The sequence below is a fragment of the Phodopus roborovskii genome, unplaced genomic scaffold (assembly GCF_943737965.1).
Source record: "Phodopus roborovskii unplaced genomic scaffold, PHOROB, whole genome shotgun sequence".
NCBI lineage: Eukaryota > Metazoa > Chordata > Mammalia > Rodentia > Cricetidae > Phodopus > Phodopus roborovskii.
This window is the reverse complement of record NW_026125397.1, coordinates 8,640,057-8,663,218: the sequence shown is the minus strand read 5'-3', so window position 1 is coordinate 8,663,218 and position 23,162 is coordinate 8,640,057. Positions and strand designations below refer to the sequence as shown.

At 40.5% G+C, this 23,162-nt stretch overlaps 1 protein-coding gene across 4 annotated transcripts in view; it reads right to left on the bottom strand.

The window, feature by feature from the left end:
- The window catches only part of Arhgap18 (Rho GTPase activating protein 18), a 205,936-nt gene that overhangs the window by 18,292 nt on the left and 164,482 nt on the right, over positions 1 to 23,162 (bottom strand). For all 4 annotated transcript variants that reach the window (XM_051175462.1, XM_051175463.1, XM_051175461.1 and 1 more), the window contains exons 8-12: positions 20,459 to 20,536; positions 18,634 to 18,793; positions 17,075 to 17,157; positions 8,933 to 9,139; positions 7,048 to 7,188 (exon numbers count right to left, since the gene is read on the bottom strand). In XM_051175462.1, the coding sequence (XP_051031419.1) occupies positions 7,048 to 7,188; positions 8,933 to 9,139; positions 17,075 to 17,157; positions 18,634 to 18,793; positions 20,459 to 20,536 (669 nt within the window). The remainder of the gene's footprint in view (positions 1 to 7,047; positions 7,189 to 8,932; positions 9,140 to 17,074; positions 17,158 to 18,633; positions 18,794 to 20,458; positions 20,537 to 23,162) is intronic.

Here is a 23,162-nt window from a genome sequence, read left to right as displayed (position 1 = left end):
CCAACACACTCTAAAAAAATCCCCTTCATATACCCCTTTATATATTCATTCCATAAAGTCTGCTCCCATAGAGAACAAATTGTTAAGGGCCCAATTAGTTTACAGAAGTTGATAAGCATTCAATTTACAATGAAGTAAGTCCTAATGGGTTTGTTTGTTTGTTTGTTTAATGACACAGAAAACGCTTTGTATCATCAAAAGAACAAATAAGAAATAAAGATTTCTTTAAAAGTCAAGATGTAATATACATTTTAGAAAATTAAATGAGGACATTATGGCAAAGTATTCCAGCTAAAATGCAGGCTGATCACTCTAGTGTGAACTGCCAATACCAGGAGGTGGCCATATACACTCACTGTTGTAAACAGTGCTCCAAATGTTGTCTTCGTTCTCACAATGCCTTAAACTTTACTCTGACTCATAGATTCAGAAATTGTTAAGGACCCTAACAATTTACAGAAGTTGATAAGCATTCAATTACGATGAAGTAAGTCCTAATGTTTTTCTTTCTTTACATAATATTTTTATGCTCTATTTAAGATCACAGTGAGTCATACCACAAAAGAATATTGTGTGACATCGTTTGATTTGATTTTCCACATGAGTCTCTGAGTTAAGCCAGAGTCTGTTGTCCAGACCTAAAAAGTAGGTCCTGGAACCACACCTGCGATGATGCTATGGGTAAACGCTTTCTAATGAAACTTCTGGTAAGTGCCAAGAAAAGCTCTGACTGGTGCACAAGTCTGCACAAACACCGGAGCTTGCATGCTACTCAGTTAACTCCAGCATCCTCTGGCCCGAGTCCCTGAACCTGACACCCTTATAAGGGGCTTTTAGGAAAAATCACATAAGTATCCCAAAACTTGAGCTCTACTTTAGTGCCTAAAGAGTGAAAGTGAGAACTTTTGTTTCCTAAGCCACTGGAAGTGGGGAGTAGCCGTGGGGAAATGGGACTCACGTAGCCCATAAATTCCAGCTGCCCTCTAAGAGGCCAGCAGGGAAGGCAGAGGAAAGATCATGTAAATCAAAGCCTACACTGGAAATGAAGCCTGGGAGCTTCAGCAATTTGTCACTAAGTGATCATCAAAGCTGCACCTACATCCTCATTAGACAGAGGCCATCCGAGGTAATTATGGGTGAAATGATGGGATGTCTGTGATTAGCATAAAAAGACTAAAAGGGGGGAAAGTGTGTGGAAAAAGTGGGAAGATGAGCAAAGTAAAGGGATTTGATGTTGGGGCTCATATGCTATTGTTTCTACTTTTCAATATTGGCAAAGATACACATTTTGGAGTACAGTGCAGTGGTACACCATTTGCCTAAGTAGAAACTACCTTTAGTTTCCTCTCCCCCAAATCCACAATACAATTAAATATATAGGTGTACATACATCAAAACTGGGTACGTGGAGAGAGCAAGATTCCAACAAGTTAAATGTATTAGAAGATAACTATTTTTAATGGTTTATAATTTTGTTATTGTTTCCTCCTGTTATTAATGGATAAAACTTAATAGTATTTAAGGGCATTCACATTCATACCAAATAATTAATATGCTGTAGTCATTAATCATTTGTCTTATTAGGTAAATTGAGTACATATCTTAGAACTTGGATCAAAGTACTCATTTATCTGGTCAAGCGTATCTTAACCTGAATGCCTGCTTTTGTACACTTAGCTTTAATAGCATGCACAGGATCTTAAAACTGGTCTTTTCATTCTCCAGTCCCTAGCTATCTGACTGTATTGTGAGGTTACTGCCAATGCTCTGGAGGCAGTCAGCACTGGTCTACAAAAGCAAGCACCTTTATTGACCAAGCCTTCCCATCTCTGCATTATTTGGTGTTCCTAACTCAGCACTAACTAACTTTGCCCTTCTTGCCTGAGATTCTAAGATAGTGTATATTGTATATATTTCTCTTAATTCTGTCAACTCCTTTACCACCTTCAGTCGCTCACTATGAAAATACTGGCATGCCTCGGATTTGTCTTGCTGTTTTCTCACCATCAAGTCTTTCTTGAGTTACACAAGCATTCTGTTGCCTCAAGTACAATCCTAGGCTAATTCCAAAGATGCATCTGAAGTCCCAAGCAACCCTCTAAGTCCACCCCATCCTTAAATAGGCAAGTGTCACAAAATTCAGTGTTAGTACTTAGGCTTGCCCTTGGGGTTCTGACAGGATACATCCTCAGCTGCAGCCACAAAGAGTACCATCTGTGCACATTCACTATGTCCCTTTTTAAAAGGGCCCTACCCACCTCTCTCCTCTCCTCTCCTCTCCTCTCTCTCCTCCCCCTCTCTCTTCCCCTTCTCTCTCTCTTTCTGTCTCTCTCTTTTCCCTTCTGTTGCTACTGTCCTCAGATGTCTTCTCCTTTTCCCCATTACCTTACCCCTAGTAAAACTCCACTCCACATGAGCTCTGTTGCATGAAATATTTCTCTCATATGCAGCCTTTTAAAATTACAATATTATTCTATATTTACCTTTCCATATTCCCAACATTGACCCAGTATCCACATTTTGTGACTCCTGCTGTTTCTTTTTCTAAATGTCTTTACTTTTTCAATTGGCTCTTGCCTGCCACCCAGGATTAATTTAAAGCTATCTGGAAGTCATTTTATTTAATCAGCAACAGAGACTCAGAAACAACACAATGAACTCAGAGTTTTGGAATATATTCTTCTTAGAGGTTATAATCTGGGAATATTGAGAAAAACAATAATTGAGGGATTTTGAAGCCATAGTTGGTTTTGCATCCCATATCTATTTTGTTTTCAGAGAAGGTTAAATTGCTGTTCGCTACTTTTGTTATCTGAGAAAAATAAGAATATATTCTGACTAGGCAAACAGGGCTTTTAAATGAGATACTGTTTGTAAAATATTTAACAAAGTGCCTTGTCTCGGGTAAACATTTAAAAATATTCAGAGGTTGGAGAAACCTCTGGGTTCAGTTCTAGCATTAGAAAAAAGAAATCCTAATTCTCACTCCTCACAAGTCTTGTTTTCTACTCATCACTGATTTATAACTGACTATTTTACTTCTTTTTCTTTTTTTGACTTCATGATCTAAAACTTTTATTATCATGCACATTTTTATACTTCATGATATAAATGTACAATAACATACCTAACTAGATGCCTCTCTATGATTAGACTGTTTTCAAATGTGGTTAGAAAAAAAGAAGGGAATGAATGTGCAATAAGGGGTTAGGGAGAGGTTAAGAGCAGTTACTGCTCTTCTAGAGGACTCAAGTTCAGTTCCCAGCATCCACACAGGAGGACTTAACATCACCTGCAACCCCAGCTCCAGGAGATACAACCCCTTCATCTGGCCTACACAGGCACGCACACACACACACACATACCTTAAAAAATTACAGAAAAGAAAGTCCAATAAAGAGCATCATTTTCAGGTGATTGCTACATGTCAACAAATGTTCTTTAAATAGTGCATTGTAATTTATGTAGTCTCGACAGGCACGATGTCCTCCCAGTGGCTCCCACCAAACCTCATTGGCTACCCAAACTTCCCTCATAAGGACTGTCCTAAAATCCAGATACAAGTGAATAGCCTGGAGACTCAAGCTTGTGGCAATCCCACCAATATACAGAACAGAAGCCTGGCTCTGCCTTGAGCTCTCCCACTGATCCTGGAATGTTCTGTATGTTTCTGGCTGATCAATAATAGGTCCTGATTCGCCCTCCAAAGTGATTGAAACATCTACCTTTACCTTCAGACGTCTACCAGATATCCCATACTAAACAGGTTCCAAATTGAAATTATCATCTTTCCTATTGTTCCAATTTTTCATATCATAAGTCTTGGATCAGTCATCCTTTTACCTTTTCTGTCATTTTTTTTTAACATACAGCATTTGCTAGGAAGAAATCCAAAGGACTCTAACTTTAGAATATATAGCTTTATTTTTCATAGCTATTAAACATAACTTTAAACTATGTCCACTCCTCCTCCACTAGCACTTTGGTCTGAGCCAGCGCTGTCCACTCACCTGGTTGGCTATAAGGATCTCCTCCTCCTTGTAAGTACCCTATAGATTCCATGCCTTTACTCAAAATCTTACAATGACCTCATTCTGCTAGAGTTAAATTCAAATTCCAAGGCTCTATGTGATCTACTCCCACCATCCTTCTGATCTCATCTTATCAACCCTGCTGGCAAGCAAGCTTTACTCTGGCACATTCTCAACATGTAGTTCTCAAACACCCAACCAACCTTTTGCCTTATGGCTCGGTAGACTATACCCTGGTCCCTGAATGAGCTTCCCAAGACAGACACAGAGCTCAACCCTCCATCTTCCTTCATACCTGTTACAACAAAGAACACCCAAGCTGGCTAAGTTAATGTGGTGAGCGGCTCCTCTCCAAATCCGTTTTCTGTTCGTATTTTTTAAAGATATTTTCAAGTCAGTGGCAGCATAGGCCTTTGATCCCATCTCTGGGGAGGCAGGTAGATGTCTATGTGTTCTAAGACAACCTGGTTGGCACAGGAGTTGTTAGTTATCTGGGACTTCCCTATTTCTGTGTACTAAATAAAACTGAAATGGTTATTTTGGGTTTTGATAACTGATAACCAGTGTAAATGGCTGTCCCAGCCACCATGGATAGGAGAGAGAGAAACTTAGAGGTAAGATGAAAATATGATACATGTATTCATCAAGAAAATTGCTGCAGCTAAGATGGTAAAGTCAATGAGATAAACATTTTCTTTGCTATATTCACAACATTTGATATAAATACTACAGAGAGGGTGCTGGTGATCTAGCTTAGTTGGCAGAATGTGTTTAGCATGAACAACCCCCATCCCCCAGCACTGCGTGTAAGCTGGGCACAGTAGTGTTTATCTGCAATCCAGCTCTAAGGGTGGAGACAGAATGATCAGATGTTCAAGGTAAACTTCTGCTAGTTATGAGTTTAAGATCATACTGGACCACAGTTGAGCCCTGTGGATGATTTCATATTCTCTCTCTCCCTTCCTATATAAATACACATACACATATATTTAAAGCATTTCCCACACCACATAGCAAACCACTATGTAATCTGTTTATATGTATTTTACTTAAATAATGTTAACTTCCAATGAGGAGTTGGGATGTTTGTCCAATAATGCCTTTCAAATACCTAAGAACAGCATAAGTGGTCATGTGAGTAACTGTTTAGCAAATGAAAAGCACGTTTCAGCCAGTGTCCAGCCCTACCACTTAGGTGCAGGGCTGCATATTCAGATGGTTTGGAGAGAAAAAAAAAATCAAGGAACTAAAGTGACAAAGTGCAGGGAAGTGCAGTGAGGCAGCTCACTCAAAGGGACTGGCTGCATTCAAAGGGACTGGCTGCAGAGCCAGGCAATTGCCAAACAGCCCCAGTGGCCTAAGGGACAGGCTGTCCCCACCTGCTGTTTGTCACAAAATCTAGGCCCAAACTTCTGTTTTCAATCTTTTAGTCTTTCTCTTCTGGCAACGGGTGGGGGTAGATGGTTTCACAAGAAGGCAGGTATACACAATTCAGTTTCATTTTGTACATTTGTTTGATCTTTGAAACGTTTTCCTGTGCCTATGATTTTTTTAAGAAAATGATACCAAGTTGAAAAGCAAATTTCTGGAATTAAATTAAAAGTTTTTCAACATGAAGGACAAGCTAAACTGAACCCCAACTGTGAGCCTGTGAACCCAACTGTGAGCCTGTGAGCCTGGAGAACTACCTTTGCAGGCTGAACTTCTTCTGGCAGATATTACTTATTTTCACAACTAAGTTTGAGCCCCCCACTGAAGCCTCTCTGAAACTCACTTCCTGCTTCCTAATCTACCCTACCTTGGGCAGGGCTCCATTGTACACATCTAAGCTAATCTGTGCTATCTGCCTCTGTATGGGATGGGAAGACAAATACCCAGCTTTGGGCCTCTTTGAATACCTAGGGGAGGATTGAGGTTTAGTACCTTGGATCAGCCGCCTTTTGTTAGAGAGCTGAATTTTCAGAAAAGGAAGAGGTAATATGAATGCCAGACTACAAGCCCGGAGCCCTCTTTACAATTGCGTTTGAGGTAACAGAGCATTCTGAAGTGAAAGAAAAGTGGTATATCACAAATCCTTTCTAGCCCAATGACAAAAATTAAGCTCTAAAAAAAATATAAACAACATTGATAATTCCCTTGCTTATATTTTGTATCTTTAAGAGATACTTAAAATTGATTTTGAAGACTTTTTTGCATCTCTAAGAAAGTATTACTTTTTAAAGAGAGCTACAAATAAGTTTACGAGAAAGAAAAACACAAAACTGTGTTATTTCAGGGCTACTCACTAAGCAAGCCACAGCAGGGAAATTGGACAAAGGCTGGCAATTGCATTTTTGTCACATGCCACAAGATGTCAGCATGCAACTGAGCAACTTCAGTTGGGGTGAGGGGTGTTTTCCCTTAAGTAGAACAATAGAAGGCCTTTCCCTCATTCTGAGATCTGCTACCAGAGCTTTGTTAAACTCAATTCATAAATATATTTGCAGGCATATTCAATTATTGTAGACAGGATTCTTAATATATTCTTACTGCAGTTTGCAAATGATGATTTTTTTTTTTTAAATCTTAATTTTCTTCTCTACAATGTGAGTTAATCATTCCTCTGACCAAATCTCAAACCTTAAATCCTTACAGGGATCTAAGATTGATCTTCAACCCCAAGATACCCCAGCCCAGTCAAGTATCTGGGGGAACCCTTACAGATGAAGGAGAAGAGTGAGGTGCTGAGGAATTTCATTTACTATACATCATAAAATCCGTGGGCATCTAAACTATGCCAAAGGAGTGTGTGTGTGTGAGTGTGTGTGTGCACACACTTGCAGGCAGGACGGCCTTCTCTTGCCATGAGTCCTTATTCACCCGTACTAAACCACATGCTGAGTCCCAACACCTCACTTAGAAGAAAGAAACTGGTATCTTTCACTTGTGACTATTACCAAAGCCCAATAACTGGGAGAAAGCCATCCAATGAAATTACTTCTATCTCAGTACCAGTAGACCTTTAAGATTTTCTTACATCATTTGTGGTTTTCTCTTGCTTTTCGTGTTTTTCTCGGTCATAAGCCATTTTCTTCAGCAATTTCTTCATGGCCCTCCTTTCCTTTTTGTGACTTTCAGTGTTTTGCTTCCTCACTTGGTTAACGATAAACTTGGGAATCTATGGAGAAAAGAAAGTCAGCTTGAGGAAGAAAAGGTCAGAAAGGCGTGGAACCCTTTTAAACTCAATACTTTCTTTTCTTTTATTTGTTTTTTTTTTTTTTTTTTATTTCAAGAGGAATAAAGCTTCTGTTTCTCAAGACTAAGCCATTTCGCTGCGCTGTTCATTAGCTCTGTGAAAGAAATGAACCATGCGCTCACTTAGACCAGAACAGGGCATCCATTTGGAGTAATTTACCACCCACTGTTCAAGGGTGCAGAGGGACTTCATGAAGTTCAAGGACATACTGGCCACTTCCATGCCACGGCTGTCAACACAGGAGATTCCCTGAGGAGACCCTTGTGGAGGCCACCACCTCTACAGTTGTCCCCTTAGCAACCACCTCCCTCTGGCTCCTCTAAGCTAACCTACAGGTCCCTTCCAATAATGCAGATGGCCTCTGCTGTCAGACCAGAAGAAAAGCTCACCCATCAGCAAAAGCCAAAAAATTGGCCTGGCACACCTGAAGATATACTATACTTCTAAAGATAAGGGAAAACTTACCCTTAGAAATTATATTAAGAACCAAATCTTTTAGGCAACTAAAATGTAGCTATAAAATAATGTTGCTCTCAATGGAGGCAGGCATGATAACTGAGCATTACTTTAAAGATATTTTGAAAACTTATAACACTAGCCTTTGGATAGAATAAAAGCCTTGAGAGTCTAGGGAGCATCATTTGTATTTTTAAAAATATTAGGATTAGGAGAAGTTCATATTAAGGTTTAAAATAGTTAATATTATAAGTTGGGATTTCTTTAGTTCATTTTTCTAAATGCCTGTTTAAAAAAAAAAAAAGGACCCTCTTTCTCTGCAAAAAATATAACTTTCATTGAAAAATGAGACAGTAATCAACTAAATCTCTGATGAGTATCCATGTTGATGATCTGTCAAAACTTAAGATCAATGTAAGAGTAAAGCAGGAAACTGCATTCAAGACCTCAGCAATGGAAGTGCAGAATGTGCATACCCCTTTAAATAAAAGCTCTGTGGAAAATAAGGAAATGATTGGAGCAAAGACAGCATGAGCTCTTTAAAACATTTCAGCCTGAACACTAAGCAGAAGGGAAATGCGCTGATGGTACTACCTAAGAAGAGCCTTTTACAAGGCATGTTTTCTTGACCTAATTTTGTGATTCTAAAATAGAAATTCACAAGGCCCTCCTTACCTCTGTGAATAGAATGTCTTTAATACCTCTGCATTCACATATGGTAATGGTAATTTTATAAGGTTGGCAGCCAACATGCAGTGTCTTTTTAAGCCATTGAGGGGGGGGGGAGCACATTGCTTTTAAATATCAATTTTATAAAGTTATTTCTTGATTATTAACAACAATCACGCTAGGAAATTACAGGACCGTTATTGCAGTGTTAAAAACAAATACCACATCCTTTTCTTATGTGAGGAAACTGGGTCTAAACTCTTGTGTATGTATAAGCATTTGTGTGTCCATGTGTATTAGCGAAGGGATGATGAGACAGGAGGAAGAGATCTTACAGTAGAGGAGAAAGGAGAATTATAGAACACATACAATAAAGAGATAAAACAGTACCAACTGGAGGGAGAGACGAGAACTTGCCAGAATAAATGCAGGTATAAGTTAAAAAAAAAAAGTATAATGACAAATATGTACGAAGATGTCTCTATGAAACTCAAGACTTGGTACACTGACCTAAAACATTAAGGTGAAAACATATACTTACTGTCCATAGAAGCTTTTGGTACTTAATCAATAAGTGCATGACATTCGCTGTCCCAGCAGCCATTTCAAATTCTCGGTGTTCACTGGACTTCAAACCCAGTGTATGGCACATGAAGAGATTCGGGGCCATGACCATTGCTACATTCACAACTGTCATTTTATTCTTCTCTTTATTGTCAATGACTCTTTGGAGAAATTCAAGCAAAGCCTAAAACAAAAATGACCGAGATTTCTGTCATACTCGGAGATAAGAGATAGACACCATAGCATGTAGGAGTTTTATGTTGTTTTTAAACTCTAAAATCGTATGAAAGCCAGCTGTTACATAAGCTTCCTAAAATAAAATCATAATATAAAAAGAGTTTAAATGGAGTTACCTTAAAGGGGACAATAACCTAACACCACAGGCCAGCAAATGAGAAGACCCAGTGCCAGGAATAGGCTACCTCTTTTGGAACAGTTGACTAATAGCGATTTCCATTATTTTTGATTATCCCTCAGGATTTGACAGTATGACCCTGTGAAGATACCACATACTTGAACTACAAAACAAGGAGAAATCAAGATGGCAGTGATCTCAAAGCTTTATCCACACTTGCTAGTTTTCATGATGCTGGAAAGTGTGCTACTAGAAGACAAAGGTAAACATCAGTCTTATCCAGTCGTGACCTCTGTGAACCCCAATAATGACTGCCCTGGTACTGGTGTAGTAGTGGCACCAACATCATGGGAGTAACCAACCACTTTCTTATTAGATTTAAACCCTACTCCACTATACTTGTCACCATAATCTGGGCCAAAAACCTATGCCTACCCAGATCATAGACTCTAGGGAAGAACTTAATACTACTGTTGTGCAAATGGAAACAATAAACCAACTCCCTAATGATGTACTGCTATACCCATAGATCAGGGCCACTCTTCAACCTCATAAGAAAGGCTTACTCTTGAGAGAGCAATTGAAACAGTGAGCCACACCTGGCCAAGGTTCAAAGAGTAAGAGACTGCAAAACACTCAACCATGAATATATATCTATGTCACATGTCTTCCCTCAATGTTAGGGGACAGAAGGATTGTAAGAGCCAGTGGTTACAGATGTCTAGAAAGAAACAGTGTTTATCAGACACAGTGGTTGCCATAGAACGAATAAGACCCACACAAGCATAAACCAGTCAAAACCCCAGCATGGAGGGAGAATGAGCACATTCCTAACAAAGGAGCCACTTCTATTTGATAGCATCTGGGAGGAAAACTAGAATTGGTCCTACTCCCTGGAGTACCTGAACACAAGTAGGATTCAATGGTCTTAAAAGAAAGAAAAAAGAATGAACATGAAGATGGGTGGGTAGGGTGGATCTGGATGGAGCTGGGGGAAGAGTTGACAATGATCAAAATACAGTGTATGAAATTATCAAAAAGTGATATCTAAAATATAGACAGTAAAGAAAGAAACTTTTTGCTGTGATACAGCAGAAGGTAGGAAAACTTGCCTTCAGGCCTGTCAACATGAGGTCAGCCAGCAGGCCCTACATGGCAGAAGGAGATAACCAACTCCTAGAACTTGTTCTCTGAACTTCACATATGTGCCTTAACACATGTGCCCTATGCACATAAACACACAAATAAGTAAATGAAAAAGATATTAAAAAGAACAAGTAGTCAGGGCTGAGGATAGCTCAGATGGTAAAGCGCCTGCTAGGTAAGCCTGAAGACCCAAGTTTGATTCCTAGAACACATGTAAAAAGTTGGGTTAGACTCCTCCACTGCTGGTGGGAGTGCAAACTCATACAGTCATTTTGGAGATCAGTATGGCGGTTCCTCAGGAAAATGGGAATTAGTTTACCACAGGACCCGGCAATCCCCCTCTTAGGCATATACCCAAAGGATTCACATCCATGCAACAAAGATATTTGTTCAACTATGTTCATATTTGTAATAGCAAGAACCTGGAAGCAACCTAGATGCCCCTCAATTGAAGAGTGGTTAATGAAGATGTGGCACATCTACACATTGGAATTCTACTCTGCAGAAAAAAATAATGGTATCTTGAAATTCGCAGGCAAGTAGATGGCACTTGAAGAAACCATCCTGAATGAGTCACAAAAAGAGGAACACAGTATATACTAACTCATATATGCATTTTCGACCTAGATCAAAGGATCACCAGCCTATAATTCGCACCACCAGAGGAACTAGGATACAAGGTGTATTCTAAGAGATTCATATAAGGTCCCTCACAGAACTGGGAAGGGACAAGTCCCCCAGAGCTCAAGAGAAGTGGGGGGGGGCAGCGAATGGAGAGAGAAGTAGGAGAAAACGAGGGGGAGGAAAGGAAAACATGTGCGACCAGGAGGATTGAGCCTGGTTAGGAATAGAAGACAGGAAAGAGAGAGAGAGAGACAGAGACAGAGAGAGAGAACATAAAAGAAGGAGCCAATATTGGTTTGAAGAAAAAATTGAACACAAAGAAAGGTCTAGAGAACTACAAGACTGCTGCCAACTAACAATTTGAGCTTCCGTGGAAAGGCTATCATAAATGCCCTTCCCAGAGAGTGAGATCAACAACTAACTTCTCCATGGAGCCCTCAACTAATGCCTGTTGGAAACAGGATCAAACACCCATACATAAACACTGAGTCTAACTAGAACCCAGATGCAGATGGAGAGGACAAGACCAGGCGGCAGAAACACATACAGACAGCTTACCTGAACAAGGAGGAGCTAAAGGCCACTAGACTGATAGCTGGGAAGCCAGCATGGGACTTACTCAGGCCCCCCTGAATATGGGTCTCAGCCAGAAGGACTGAGCAGTCTAAGGGACCTCAGACAGTGGAGCCAGGATGTATCCCTGGTGCACAAAAGGACTTTGTGAACACATCCCCCATGGAGGGATAACTGCCTTAATCTAGAGACAGAAGAGAAGCCCTAGTCCCTACTTCACATGACCTGTCAGATCTACATGACCCCAACTGGATGGCATTCCCCTACATATGGAATTGAGGTGGGGGGATGGGAGGGGAGGGTGGTTAGAGTGCATGTGAGAAGGCAGAGAGGGTAAAAGGGAGGGAAGGAGGGAGGGAAGGAGAGAAGGAGGGAGGGGGGAAGGAGGGAGGGAGGGAGAGGGAACTGGGATTGACATGTAAAATAATAAATTAAATTAAAAATAAAAATGCTTTGACTCCAAAATTTAAGTTGAAGGACAAGTTACGGGGAAAAGGATTTCTATTTTTGTTTCCACAGAAAATGAAAAGATGTGGATTCCTTCCAGACTAATGTGGTCTGATCAAGCCAGACCGCCTGAAACAGAGTACTAGGTGATCCTACATTCAAAACAGCTGGACAAAGCAGCCTTACAGACTACAGCCAGGATTTCTGAATCTTCTTCAAATCCCCCATGACAGCGCCCCTTACCAGCAGGAAGTAGTTTGGAAAGAACAACGCCCAAATTCCCAAATATTGTCTATAAATGTTTGTTTTCATTTAAATGGACTTTGTTATATACAATAAATAAAAAAATTAAAAATAAAAAAAAGAAAAATTAAAAAGAAGTACATTGATTTAAAAAAACAAAACAAAACAAAAAGTTGGGTTAGATAGTGTGTGTTTGGAGAGGCAGAAATGGGCTTACTCATCAACCTGCCTATTGTAATCCAGTCATCCCTAGGTGTCCATGTGAGAAATTCTCTCTCAAAAAACAAGAGAGTTGGCTCCTTGGAATGACACCCAAGGTTGACCTTTGGCCTGCATACACTTACACACACACACACACACACACACACACACACACACACACACCTATACTTGTGCACATACTTCTGGATTATGCATAATCAGTCAGCTATTTGCCCATGCACACATGCATACACACAAAAGCAAGCATGCATACAAGCACATGTGACTCATGCATAACCACCTTTCTCTACCCAACAGGCCTTATCAGCAAACCTCCTCAGAGAAATGGATGAAGCCCAAAATGGTGCTTTGCTCCTCCCAAGCCCATGGCGCTGGGCAGCAAGGCAGAGAGAGATGTGTAGCAATCCAGGCCTGTAAATCTACAGGAACCACAGAGCACTGAAAGTAGTTTCAAATAGCATATAAACATTCACATGCTTCAGGAAATGCTAATTTTTTTTTTCACCAGAGGGAGAGAGAGAGGGAAAAGAGAGGGAGGGAAAAAGAAGGAAAGGACATAAAAGGAAAAGGAAGAAGAAAATCTTTGAGCAAGTGCACTCTACCTTCATTTCATTCTCACTAGGGGCCTCCAAGCCTGCTGGCACAAAACCTAAATGAAGTGAGCTTTGTTGGGAGGGGGCGGGGGAGCTACCAAGAAATACCAAAGAAAAGAGAGGTTTTAAAAGCCGAGGGAGCGAATGAGCAGGGACTCTGAGACTATGTTAGGTCTTGCTCAGCATCAACGTTAGACTTCCACTAGTACCCCACACTCTGAGCTGCCGGCCCCCAGAGCCACGAGCAGTGGAGTCGTCCTTCTCTGACAAGACGGGGAATGGTTCTTTTTGCCTGTTTGTTTGTTCAGTTGATTTTCTCAAGAATAACACTAACTGCATGTGTGTTTGATCTCCATGAACGAGGCGGTGTGTCAGGCACATTTTAGAGACCATCATTTTAACCCTCCTGAGAGGCTGACACTAGTGCTACCCCAGTTTGCTGAGGAGGAAGTGATGCCTTATGAGAGAATAATACTGGAGGGCTCACAGCCAGCAAATGCCAGGCAAGGAATTTAATCCCAGCTCTTGTCTCTGAACTCTTAACTATGCAAGGAATCACATTTTCATAGTCATCCTAAAATGCCTACCTGAAGAAGTCAAAATATGGCTAGACCCAAGTGGGAGGAGCAAAGCCAAATAAAACTGGCCTTTTTACAAAAATTTAGGGCAGAAACAAAAGCAAACCAAAAATAAACCTGTCTCTAGTGCTAACAGGTTCATCTTATATCAGGTTTATTTGCAATATAGACCTCAGACATCTGAAGTAAACTAGAGGCTTAATATCTAGCAGCAAAATTTATGTATCTAATATCTGGTACAGTGCTAGCAAAGCTAAATTGTAATCCAAGCATTCGGCTGTATTAGAGCAACATGTTCACAAATGAGGACAAAAGATTAATTGAAGTTTAGGAAAAAATATTTAATTTTGTTCCACAGAGACCAGAATAGTTTCTTGGGGACCAGTGTATCACTTTCTTTATGAGCATAAATTATAAAGATTAGATAATTATTTTAATTGTGGTGTGCATATGCAATAAGATTGTTCAAAATATTACTAGAGGAATGCCTGGGAGGAAGGGGGGAGAGGAAAGGAGGGGAGGAGATGAAGGGGAGGAAAGAGAAGATAAGTTAGTAAGATGCCTTGACAAAGCTATATTGAAGAATGGCTGGACCATTTAAAGCAATTATGAACTATACAGAGAACCTGGTGTGAGAAGACTGAGTCTTTACAAATGTAGAGGCCAGGATAGTAGTTACTCATTAGCTAAAGAGTGCTCATTGGGTATCTGTGCTCAATCCCTCTGTAAAAATGTGTCCCTATGTAAAGTGGGAATACAACTCTCCTAGTCTCCAAGGAATGTAACACTATATATTACAAAGTTTTAAATTTAAATAAAATTAATTGCAAAAGAGGGAGTCAGAGTGATGGCCTAGCCCTACAGAAGATTGGATCTTCCAGAGGATGAGAGCTTGATTCCCAGCACCCACATGGGGTGGCTCACAATCATCTGTCACTGAAGCCTTCTGTGCTCCTATTGCTCCCTCCCACACATAAACAAGCAAATGAACAAAAAATACTTTTAAAGGAGGGTGAGGAGCTGTGTTTGCACAGTGGTTAAGAACAGTCACCCTTCTTGCAAACCGGAGTTCGGTTCCCAGTACCCATATTGGACAGCTCACAAGTGCCTGTAACTCCAGCTCCATGGGGATCTGACACTCTCTTCTGGACCTTGAAAGTAAGCGCACATGTGCATGGGGCTGGGGGGGGGGGCAGTAACAGAACCAGATTAATATTGCTTATTGAATTGTTTACTCTCTTTTCCCAAAGTTTATACTTAATCCCTCCTCCCATGTGATTAACGTCTCTTTATTTTCAAGGTCAGGGCCTTTCTATGCAAATGCGCCAAGGCAGGTCTCAAACTTGTCACCTTCACTTCTTAGCCTCCTGTGTCCTGGGATTATAGTTATGCTCTACTATTTTAGTTGCTTTTCTATGCCAACAACAAGAAACCATGACCACCACGGCAGTTTATAGGAGATTTGGGGGGGTGGGGCTTATAGTTCAGAGGGTGAATACATGACCATCCTGCAGGCAACATGGCATCAGGGAACAGGAAACAGGCAGTAGCTAAAAGTGTATATCTTGATCCACAAGTGGAAGGCAGAGAACCCTGAAAATCTGCCCCTCCTGATGCACCTCCTCCAAGAGGGCCATATTGCCTGATCCTTCCCAAACTGTTTCGCCAACAGGGGGCCAATTTTCAAACAAATGAGCCCATCTGGGATTTCTCATTTAACCCACAATACCTAGCAACACTGAGCTTGAATATTTGAGGCTAAGGAAAATTAACCAGTGTGAAAACAATCCACTCTGATCCTAAGGACCTCTAATGACACTACTACTACTAAGATCATTAAATCAGATGGGTGACTACTTTACCAAATTGCTTCATTATAATTATACAAATCAGAACTTCCAGCCCCGAGAGAAGTAACTTAGTGTTATAATGAATACTTTATTTAGTTGGACATAGTGACTTATTTCCAACTCTACCACTTCTAACTATAAACGTCTGTCATATCTTCAGGAAATAGTGCATCATACATGATGAACACTGCCATTTACGTTTTAAATGCCTATTGTTTGCTTTATTGTACATGCTTACTAAGTAACATTGGAACAACTAGAAAAATCGAAGAAGGAAACACGGAAAGATTCCATGTTTTCTATCAATCAATGAACTTTGATCATCTGCTCTTCCAGAAAGAATATTGCTGTGGAAATTGGAAAAGCAAAGCTTAGAACTGGCAGTGGTGGTGCCAGGGTGGCCGGGGCAGGGGTATGTCTTAAATTCAAGCCCAGCCGGGGCTGTTTGCCAAGACACATCTTAAAACCAGAGCTGCACCAGGGAGATGGCTCAGAGGGTAAACCACTGCCACACAAGCTTGAGAAGCAGAGTTTGGATCCTCAGAACCCATTTAAATGTTAGGACGGTGTTGTAACCCACCTGTAATCCCACACATGGGAGCGAGGCAGAGACTGGAGATCCTGGGAACTAGCTAGACTAGCTCAATCTGAAAGTTCTAGATTCACTTGAGACACTCTGTCTCAGGCCTAAAGCAGTTAAAAACTCTTGCCACTCCTGCAGAGGACCTGTTGGCAACAGAAATTCTAGCTCCAGGGGAGCTGGTGCTCTCTACTGGAAGCTCTGCAGGCAGCCTCAAGCACAAACCTGCACACAGGCATACGCATATACAAAATTAAAGATAAATAAGTATTTTTTTTAAAAAAAAGAGAGACCCTGCCCCAATATATGAGGCAGAGTGCAATCAAAGGAGACACCAAATGTTCACCCTTGTCCACCATACAGGCGCATGTGTGCGCACACACACGTATCTGTACACAGAACTATACAAAATTGTATGTCCATATGCACATGAACTCTCTCTCTCAAAAAGATACAAGTGCTACAAAACAAAACAACCTAGGGGCTGTAGAGGTGGGTTAGTGGTTAAGAACACTTGCTATTGTTGCAGGGGACCAATCTACAATCCCCAGCATCCACATAGAGACTCAAAAGCACATATGTCTTCAACTCCAAGGGATCTGACGGCCTCTCCTGGTTACCATGGGTACCTGCACATACATAGTGCACAGACACAGAAGCAGGCATGCAGATACATATGTAAAATAAATAAACCCTCTTAAAAACCCTCGGTAATATTAATACAGTTAGCAACCCAGTAAACTAAGGGTGAAAGGCCACCTTTCAACATCTGTCCTTAAAAGCACTCTTTCCCTTTTTAGATATATATTGTTGCTTCCAAAACAAGCATCACACTGTTTTCCCACAAATAATGAAAAAATTGCCCTGCGTTGTGCTATGGGATATTTAGTGTAAATTAGCCAGCTGACCTTCAGTGTGTCTCTGTTTGCATCAGGTAGAAGGATGACAAGGAGGTTCAAAGCCTGCAATTGTTCCTTTTTGGTCGGAAGATCTGTAGATAGATGAAAGAAATACGAAAACTTCAGGGAACACTTTCCTTTCTTTTTCCATTTTTGAAGAAAAAAAAAAACTGTTGTAAAGATTACAGTGGAATGTAAGACACAGTGACTGAGCAGCCAGTCTCATGGAGAGTGTTTGCTAGAGACCAGTGGAAGCAGCTGCTCTGAGCACCCTTAGTCCTAGGATGCTAGCATCCAACTGTGATCACATGATGAGCAGCCTTATGTTTGCAGACATACAACAGTGATTTGGAGATAATTCTAACTTCCACAATATAATTCTCCTCCAATGGAAACATGGAGAAGACTGGACTGTCCAGGAAATGCTAGCAAGGGTAGGGTGCTTTTTTTTTTTTTTTTTTTAAACACTGAAGTTTGAGTTTGTCTCTTAATGTCAAGGGAACAAAATACAAGAGAACACTGACAGGTGTAGAAAAAAAAATGGGGCCTAGAATATAATGTGTCCAATAAATGTGTATGGCATGAATGAAGAACCAGTCAGCAAGTGAAGCTTCCAGGATGTATACACATCATCACTACAGTCCCAGCAATTTAGAGCATTGCCAGTTTTGTCAGCCAGAAACAAATTTGGTCCATATCCAAGACATGTATTCAAAATAATGCAACTTCGTTATTACAAATATTTTTAACCAAAGATTTTTTTGTTGTTTCAAGGAGATACTTTAAATAGTGGTTTTCTTATTGTCTTTATGCATTTTGAAAGAAAAAAAGTTATGGCACAAGATAACTTAGGCATTCACCCCAAGTCCACAAACTAAAGAATAGTATGCAACTACGCAAAGGGAAATATACCGCCCTGTCAATGCTAATAATGCACCCGTTCACTCACAAAGGTTCCAGTTTGGAAGCTATAGATATGATTACTTGAATACCATTACAATACTGTTTCCTTTCCTGATGGTCCCTAGGAATAAATGGAACAATCATGGCAGTATATAACCCCTAGAAGGTCTCTGTGTTCCCTGGAAAGGAATCAAGATTCAACACATATCTTAACTTGGAGTTTCCCAGGACCACAAAATGGCCACACTCCAGAACCCCAAGGGCCTCCACCAATGAGGCAGCAAAGTACTAGGGACCCACCCCCCAACACCATTTCAGAATTGGAATTTTTTAGGAAATGGTCATGGATGCTGAGATATCTCCTTGTGCTTTTATGATAACTGTGTGTGCTGCTTTCAGCACTTGGCAAGAAAACCACACCAGAGATCTATGTGACTCACACAATTAAGATGCACTGTGTTCTTAAAGGCCATGCAACTCATACGCACCTGAGGAGAACATTCAATTGTGTTTGTTTATGAAAAGAATGAGTGTGTGGCGTTTGAGCAACCCTTGACATCCATGAAACAACATGTCTAACCAAAGGCAGCCAGTTACGTGCCCCATGAGACAATAAGTGCGGGCAGCACCAACTTCCAGGCCACACCCTGATGGAAACCACTTACTCTGGACGGCCTGGAAGGCTTTGAGATACTCCACACTCAGCAGCGGCTGGGGCAGCTCTCTGAGAAAGAGCTTCAGCAGGCTAGCTGCGTCGTGCTGTTTGACACTTTCCCAGTTAAAAGTTCCTTCATAAAACTTTGCTTCTAGTTCTTGGCAAAGGTTCTGAATGGCACAAGGGGAAAAAGAAATTAGCAGTAAGCACATTTTTTCCTTCCCTATTTAGAATGTGTTTTCTACTTTACAAGAACTCTAATCTGTCAAGTGTTAGAGTAGTAAAAGTTAACATTTCTCTGTTACTCAGAAAAATGCCATTCCCAACCTTGGCTGTCCTGACATGGAGACATTACACCCAAGGTTAAGAAAGTTTCAACATTTTCACACACTTTGATTAACAAACGTTTAATTAAAAGATCGATTAAAATCACTTTCCATTGGGCATATCACTTAGGCCCTACAATTTGTCACTGTATTAAAACAGACCACTTAAAATTCAAGATTATGTTATTGAGCTATTTAGAGGTTTATTATATAACAAAACACATAATAAATTCATGCCTGGACAAGCAGAAGGTTACCTCTAATTTGTTACCACTAATTTGCCTAAATGAAAAAACCAAATCTTATAGATAAGGAGCCAAAAATATATATAAAGATACCTACCTTCATTGGACCATCATGCCCCTGCTAGCTAAGGTTAACATTTGAAATCTATGTAGAATCAGGATGCTGAGGTCATCCATTCCAGACACACTATGAGATGTGCCAACTCAACTACTACTACCATCACCACCACCGCTATTACTACTCCATCAAGTTATTCCATCGGTACTATTTTTCTGGATTCACTTTTAATGTGGCATGAGCCCTATTATGTCAGAAATCCCTCTAATTCGCTATTACTAGAGCCACTTCTGCTTTCTCAAAGGACAGCTTTGGCTTGTTTTCTTTAGCTACAGTGTGGAGATGGAACCTTATACCCCTGTATGCTAGGAAAGTGTTCCACTGCTAAGCTACATCCTTTGTTGTTCTTCTCCTTCTCCCAATAAAACCCTCATTTCTTTTTGCACTAATTGTTTTTGTAGTTGGTGAAAAACGTGGATGCAACCATCAGAAATTGGGAGTGGAGTAAAAGGGGAGCAAGGGGAAAAAAAAAGAAAGGAGTAAGCAAGGAGGGAAGATAGAGATAAAAGAAATGAGGAGAGGAAGGGAGGGAAGAAGGGAGAGAGGGGGGGGAGACTAAAGGAGGGGAGGAGGCAAGAAAGAGGGGCGGAGAAAATTCAGTGGGGCAGGGAGACCAAACATTTGCTCATCATCTTTAAATCATTTACAAGGGGCTAGCTGCAGCTTGATCTGGCCTGTGACTACAGGCTGGGTGGAGCAGTTGGCACAGCTGAAGCCACTTACCTGGCCTTTGAAATCACTCTAGCAGTTCCTTCTGTCAACGCTGCCAACTATGTGGCCCCTGTCAAGGGTCTTAATCTGCTCCCCACCTGGAGTGCCATGTGCCTCTCAAATCAAAACTCGACTGCTATTACTCATCCTGACTCGCACCCAGCTCCCTACTGTCTTTCTGACTCGTGATGCTCTCATTATCATTGGGTGATGAAGGATTTGGAAAAATAAAAACTTACAGAAAAAAAAAAAAAAAAAAAAAAACCAGAAGGGGTTTGTAAAGAAACTATAAACTGGATGTTAAGAGGCTTTATTGTTTTATTTTATCTGCTTTGCTAACAAGAAAAAAGGGTGGAAAAGCTACGCTGACCTTTAAAATGTGCAGGCGAAATTAAACAATAAAACTGTACATTAACAGAACAGTGTTTCAGTTACCTTGATTCTCATGGCAGCTCCTGGTATTCGCAGGAGGCCTTCGGTTTCCAGACCGCCTTCTTCAATTCGAGAAATCAGCTGTGGGTAAGCCAACAAACCTTCTGATCTCGGTATTTATAACAGGAACAGGTTAACATCTGTCCCACACCCCTGCCCATGTCAGTGAGTGAAAGCACGTTCCAATGGCATGCAAACTGGATTCAATGTGATTCTGAGTGCTATTGGACCAACATCTTCAAAACTATGCATATGAAAACCCAAGTTACCATTTTGAAAAAGTTCATCTTATTCTCCCTTGTGAAAGGAATATCTGTTTCACACAACAGCTGCAGTTCTGCATAGGACCAGGAAAAAGATGTTCACCGTGTAAAAGCAGCTCGGAACATCATCCTGCTGTACCAGCAACATGCATTGTGTGGCCAAATAAATATCATGCAATTCCAGTATTTGCATATTTCTATGTTGTATCTAGTCTGTTTCAAGAAACAGTATTTTTATATGAAAAAAAATAGTTGCTAATATTCATGTTAAGCTCCTGGTGATAAGCTTAAAGAAGAATGCTTTTAAATAGGGCTGCAAAGTACCAACCCTCAATGAATGGTCACATATCTCCTTCAGTGACTCTACTAAAATGAGCTAAAATAAAAATGTAACAGCCATGGGGTGGGAGACATGCCCTGGTGGTTAAAAGCATGAATTGTTCTTGCAGAGGACCCAAATTCAGATGTCAGCTACTATGTAGCTAGCTCACAGCTGCCTGAAACTCCAGGTGGAGGGGCATCTGATGCCCCTGGTCTTTGTGGGCACCTGTATTCACATGCACATACCATCCCCCTACACACACACAAATGCAAATAATTTGTTTTTTTTTTTTTGTTACAAATACTTGTTTATAAATGTTAAAAAACGTATTACAAATATCAGGCAAGTAAGGAACAGCACAGAGGCAAATTGCTAAAAAAAAAAAAAAAAAAAAACTGTGAAGACAAGAAGGGTGGTCTGCTCCCTTCTGCTCCCTGACAGAGCTGCCATTAGAAACCCTGGGGCATACATCCCTTGGAGCACACAGAGGGCAGAGAATCCTCTGCAATGTTTAGGGAAATCACTTTCCAACTACAAGGCACTTACTTGCACTAAGTGCTTCTTTCTTATACCCCCTGCCTCCTACCTTTACTCAAAAATGAAACCAGACACGGTCTTCCTGCATCTCTGATCTTAGTTTAATGTTGTCTGTACACCTCGAGGCATAAAACCCTCCAGGGTGCAAAAGAATGTTTCCTTCAGGGAATCTTCTGTTAATGATTAATCAGGCACCATAGACCTCATTGAGCTTATTGCTTTCCCCTTGCATATAAAAATGTACACATTGTAGGAAAGCCTAGCACCCTCTAGGAGGTTTTGGGATCTCTATGTGCTAACATCAGATGTATCATAGCATGTGGATCCTGGAGGTCATGGTGATTTTTCCTTAAAGACCTTGTCTGCCTATCCTGAGGATAGATTTTCACCAGGAAATTCACGGATACAGAGGGATTCCGAGAACATGCCAATAATAGCAAGAAATTATGAGAATACATTATTGGATAAAGCATCCATCCCTGACCACTCAAGGATGTACATCAATTTTTAAAATTCAAAATTTTCCTAGACCACATCTTTCAAGTACCACTGTAGAGAAACTCAGAGCAAGAATTAGAAATTATTTGAAATTAGAAAGACATTACTCAATAAAGTGTTTCATGCCAAATTTTTAAAATATTCCATGTACAGCCAATTTTCATTTTATTTCCCCTTATAAAATATCTCATGGACCCCAGACTGATAGCTGGGAAACCAGCAAAGGACAGACCCAGACCCCTTGAACATGGGTGTCAGTTAGGAGACCTGGGCAATCTATGGGGCCTCTGGTAGTGGATCAGTATTTATCCTTAGTATACCAATGGACTTTGGGAGCCCATTCCATATAGAGGGACACTCTCTCAGCCTAGACACACAGAGGAGGGTCTAGGACCTGCTCCAAATGATATGACAGACTTTGAAGACTCCTCATGGAAGGCCTTACCCTCCCTGGGGAGCAGAAAAGGGATGGGATAGAGGGTCAGTGGGGGGCAGGGGAGGAGGGGAGGGAGAAGGTACTGGAACTGGCATGTAAAAAAGCTTGTTTCTAATTTAAATTTTAAAAAACCCAACTCTTTAAAAAAGAAATATTTGCATGTCCTATTAAAACATCCATTTGAATGCAGACTGCTGAAGTCAATTAGATTTTAGCAGTCTACACTTTCATTAAGTACAGAAGAAAATCATGTTCTAAACAGCTGAATAGGATCCATTCCTGAATTCTATATTTGAATTTATTTCTAGTGTTCTCTAATGTTGGATCCCAACATCAAGAGTTATGTATATACTGTCTGAAACAATACCATGTGCTATCTCCTATTTCTCACTTGGAAAATCACATATTTTAGCTATATTATTAATTAGCTATATTACTGGCTTTTATATTAGTAAAAAAACCATATTCTAGCTTTCTTCTAATTTTCAAGACCTCAAATAGACAAAAGTAACTATACTTAATTATGCTGGTTGGGGAAATTTGGTATGTCATACTTTATCAGTGATCCATAGTATTTCTCAAAATGTAAATCATGTGTGTGCATGTCTGTGTGTGTGTGTGTGTGTGTGTGTGTGTGTGTGTAAAACTAAA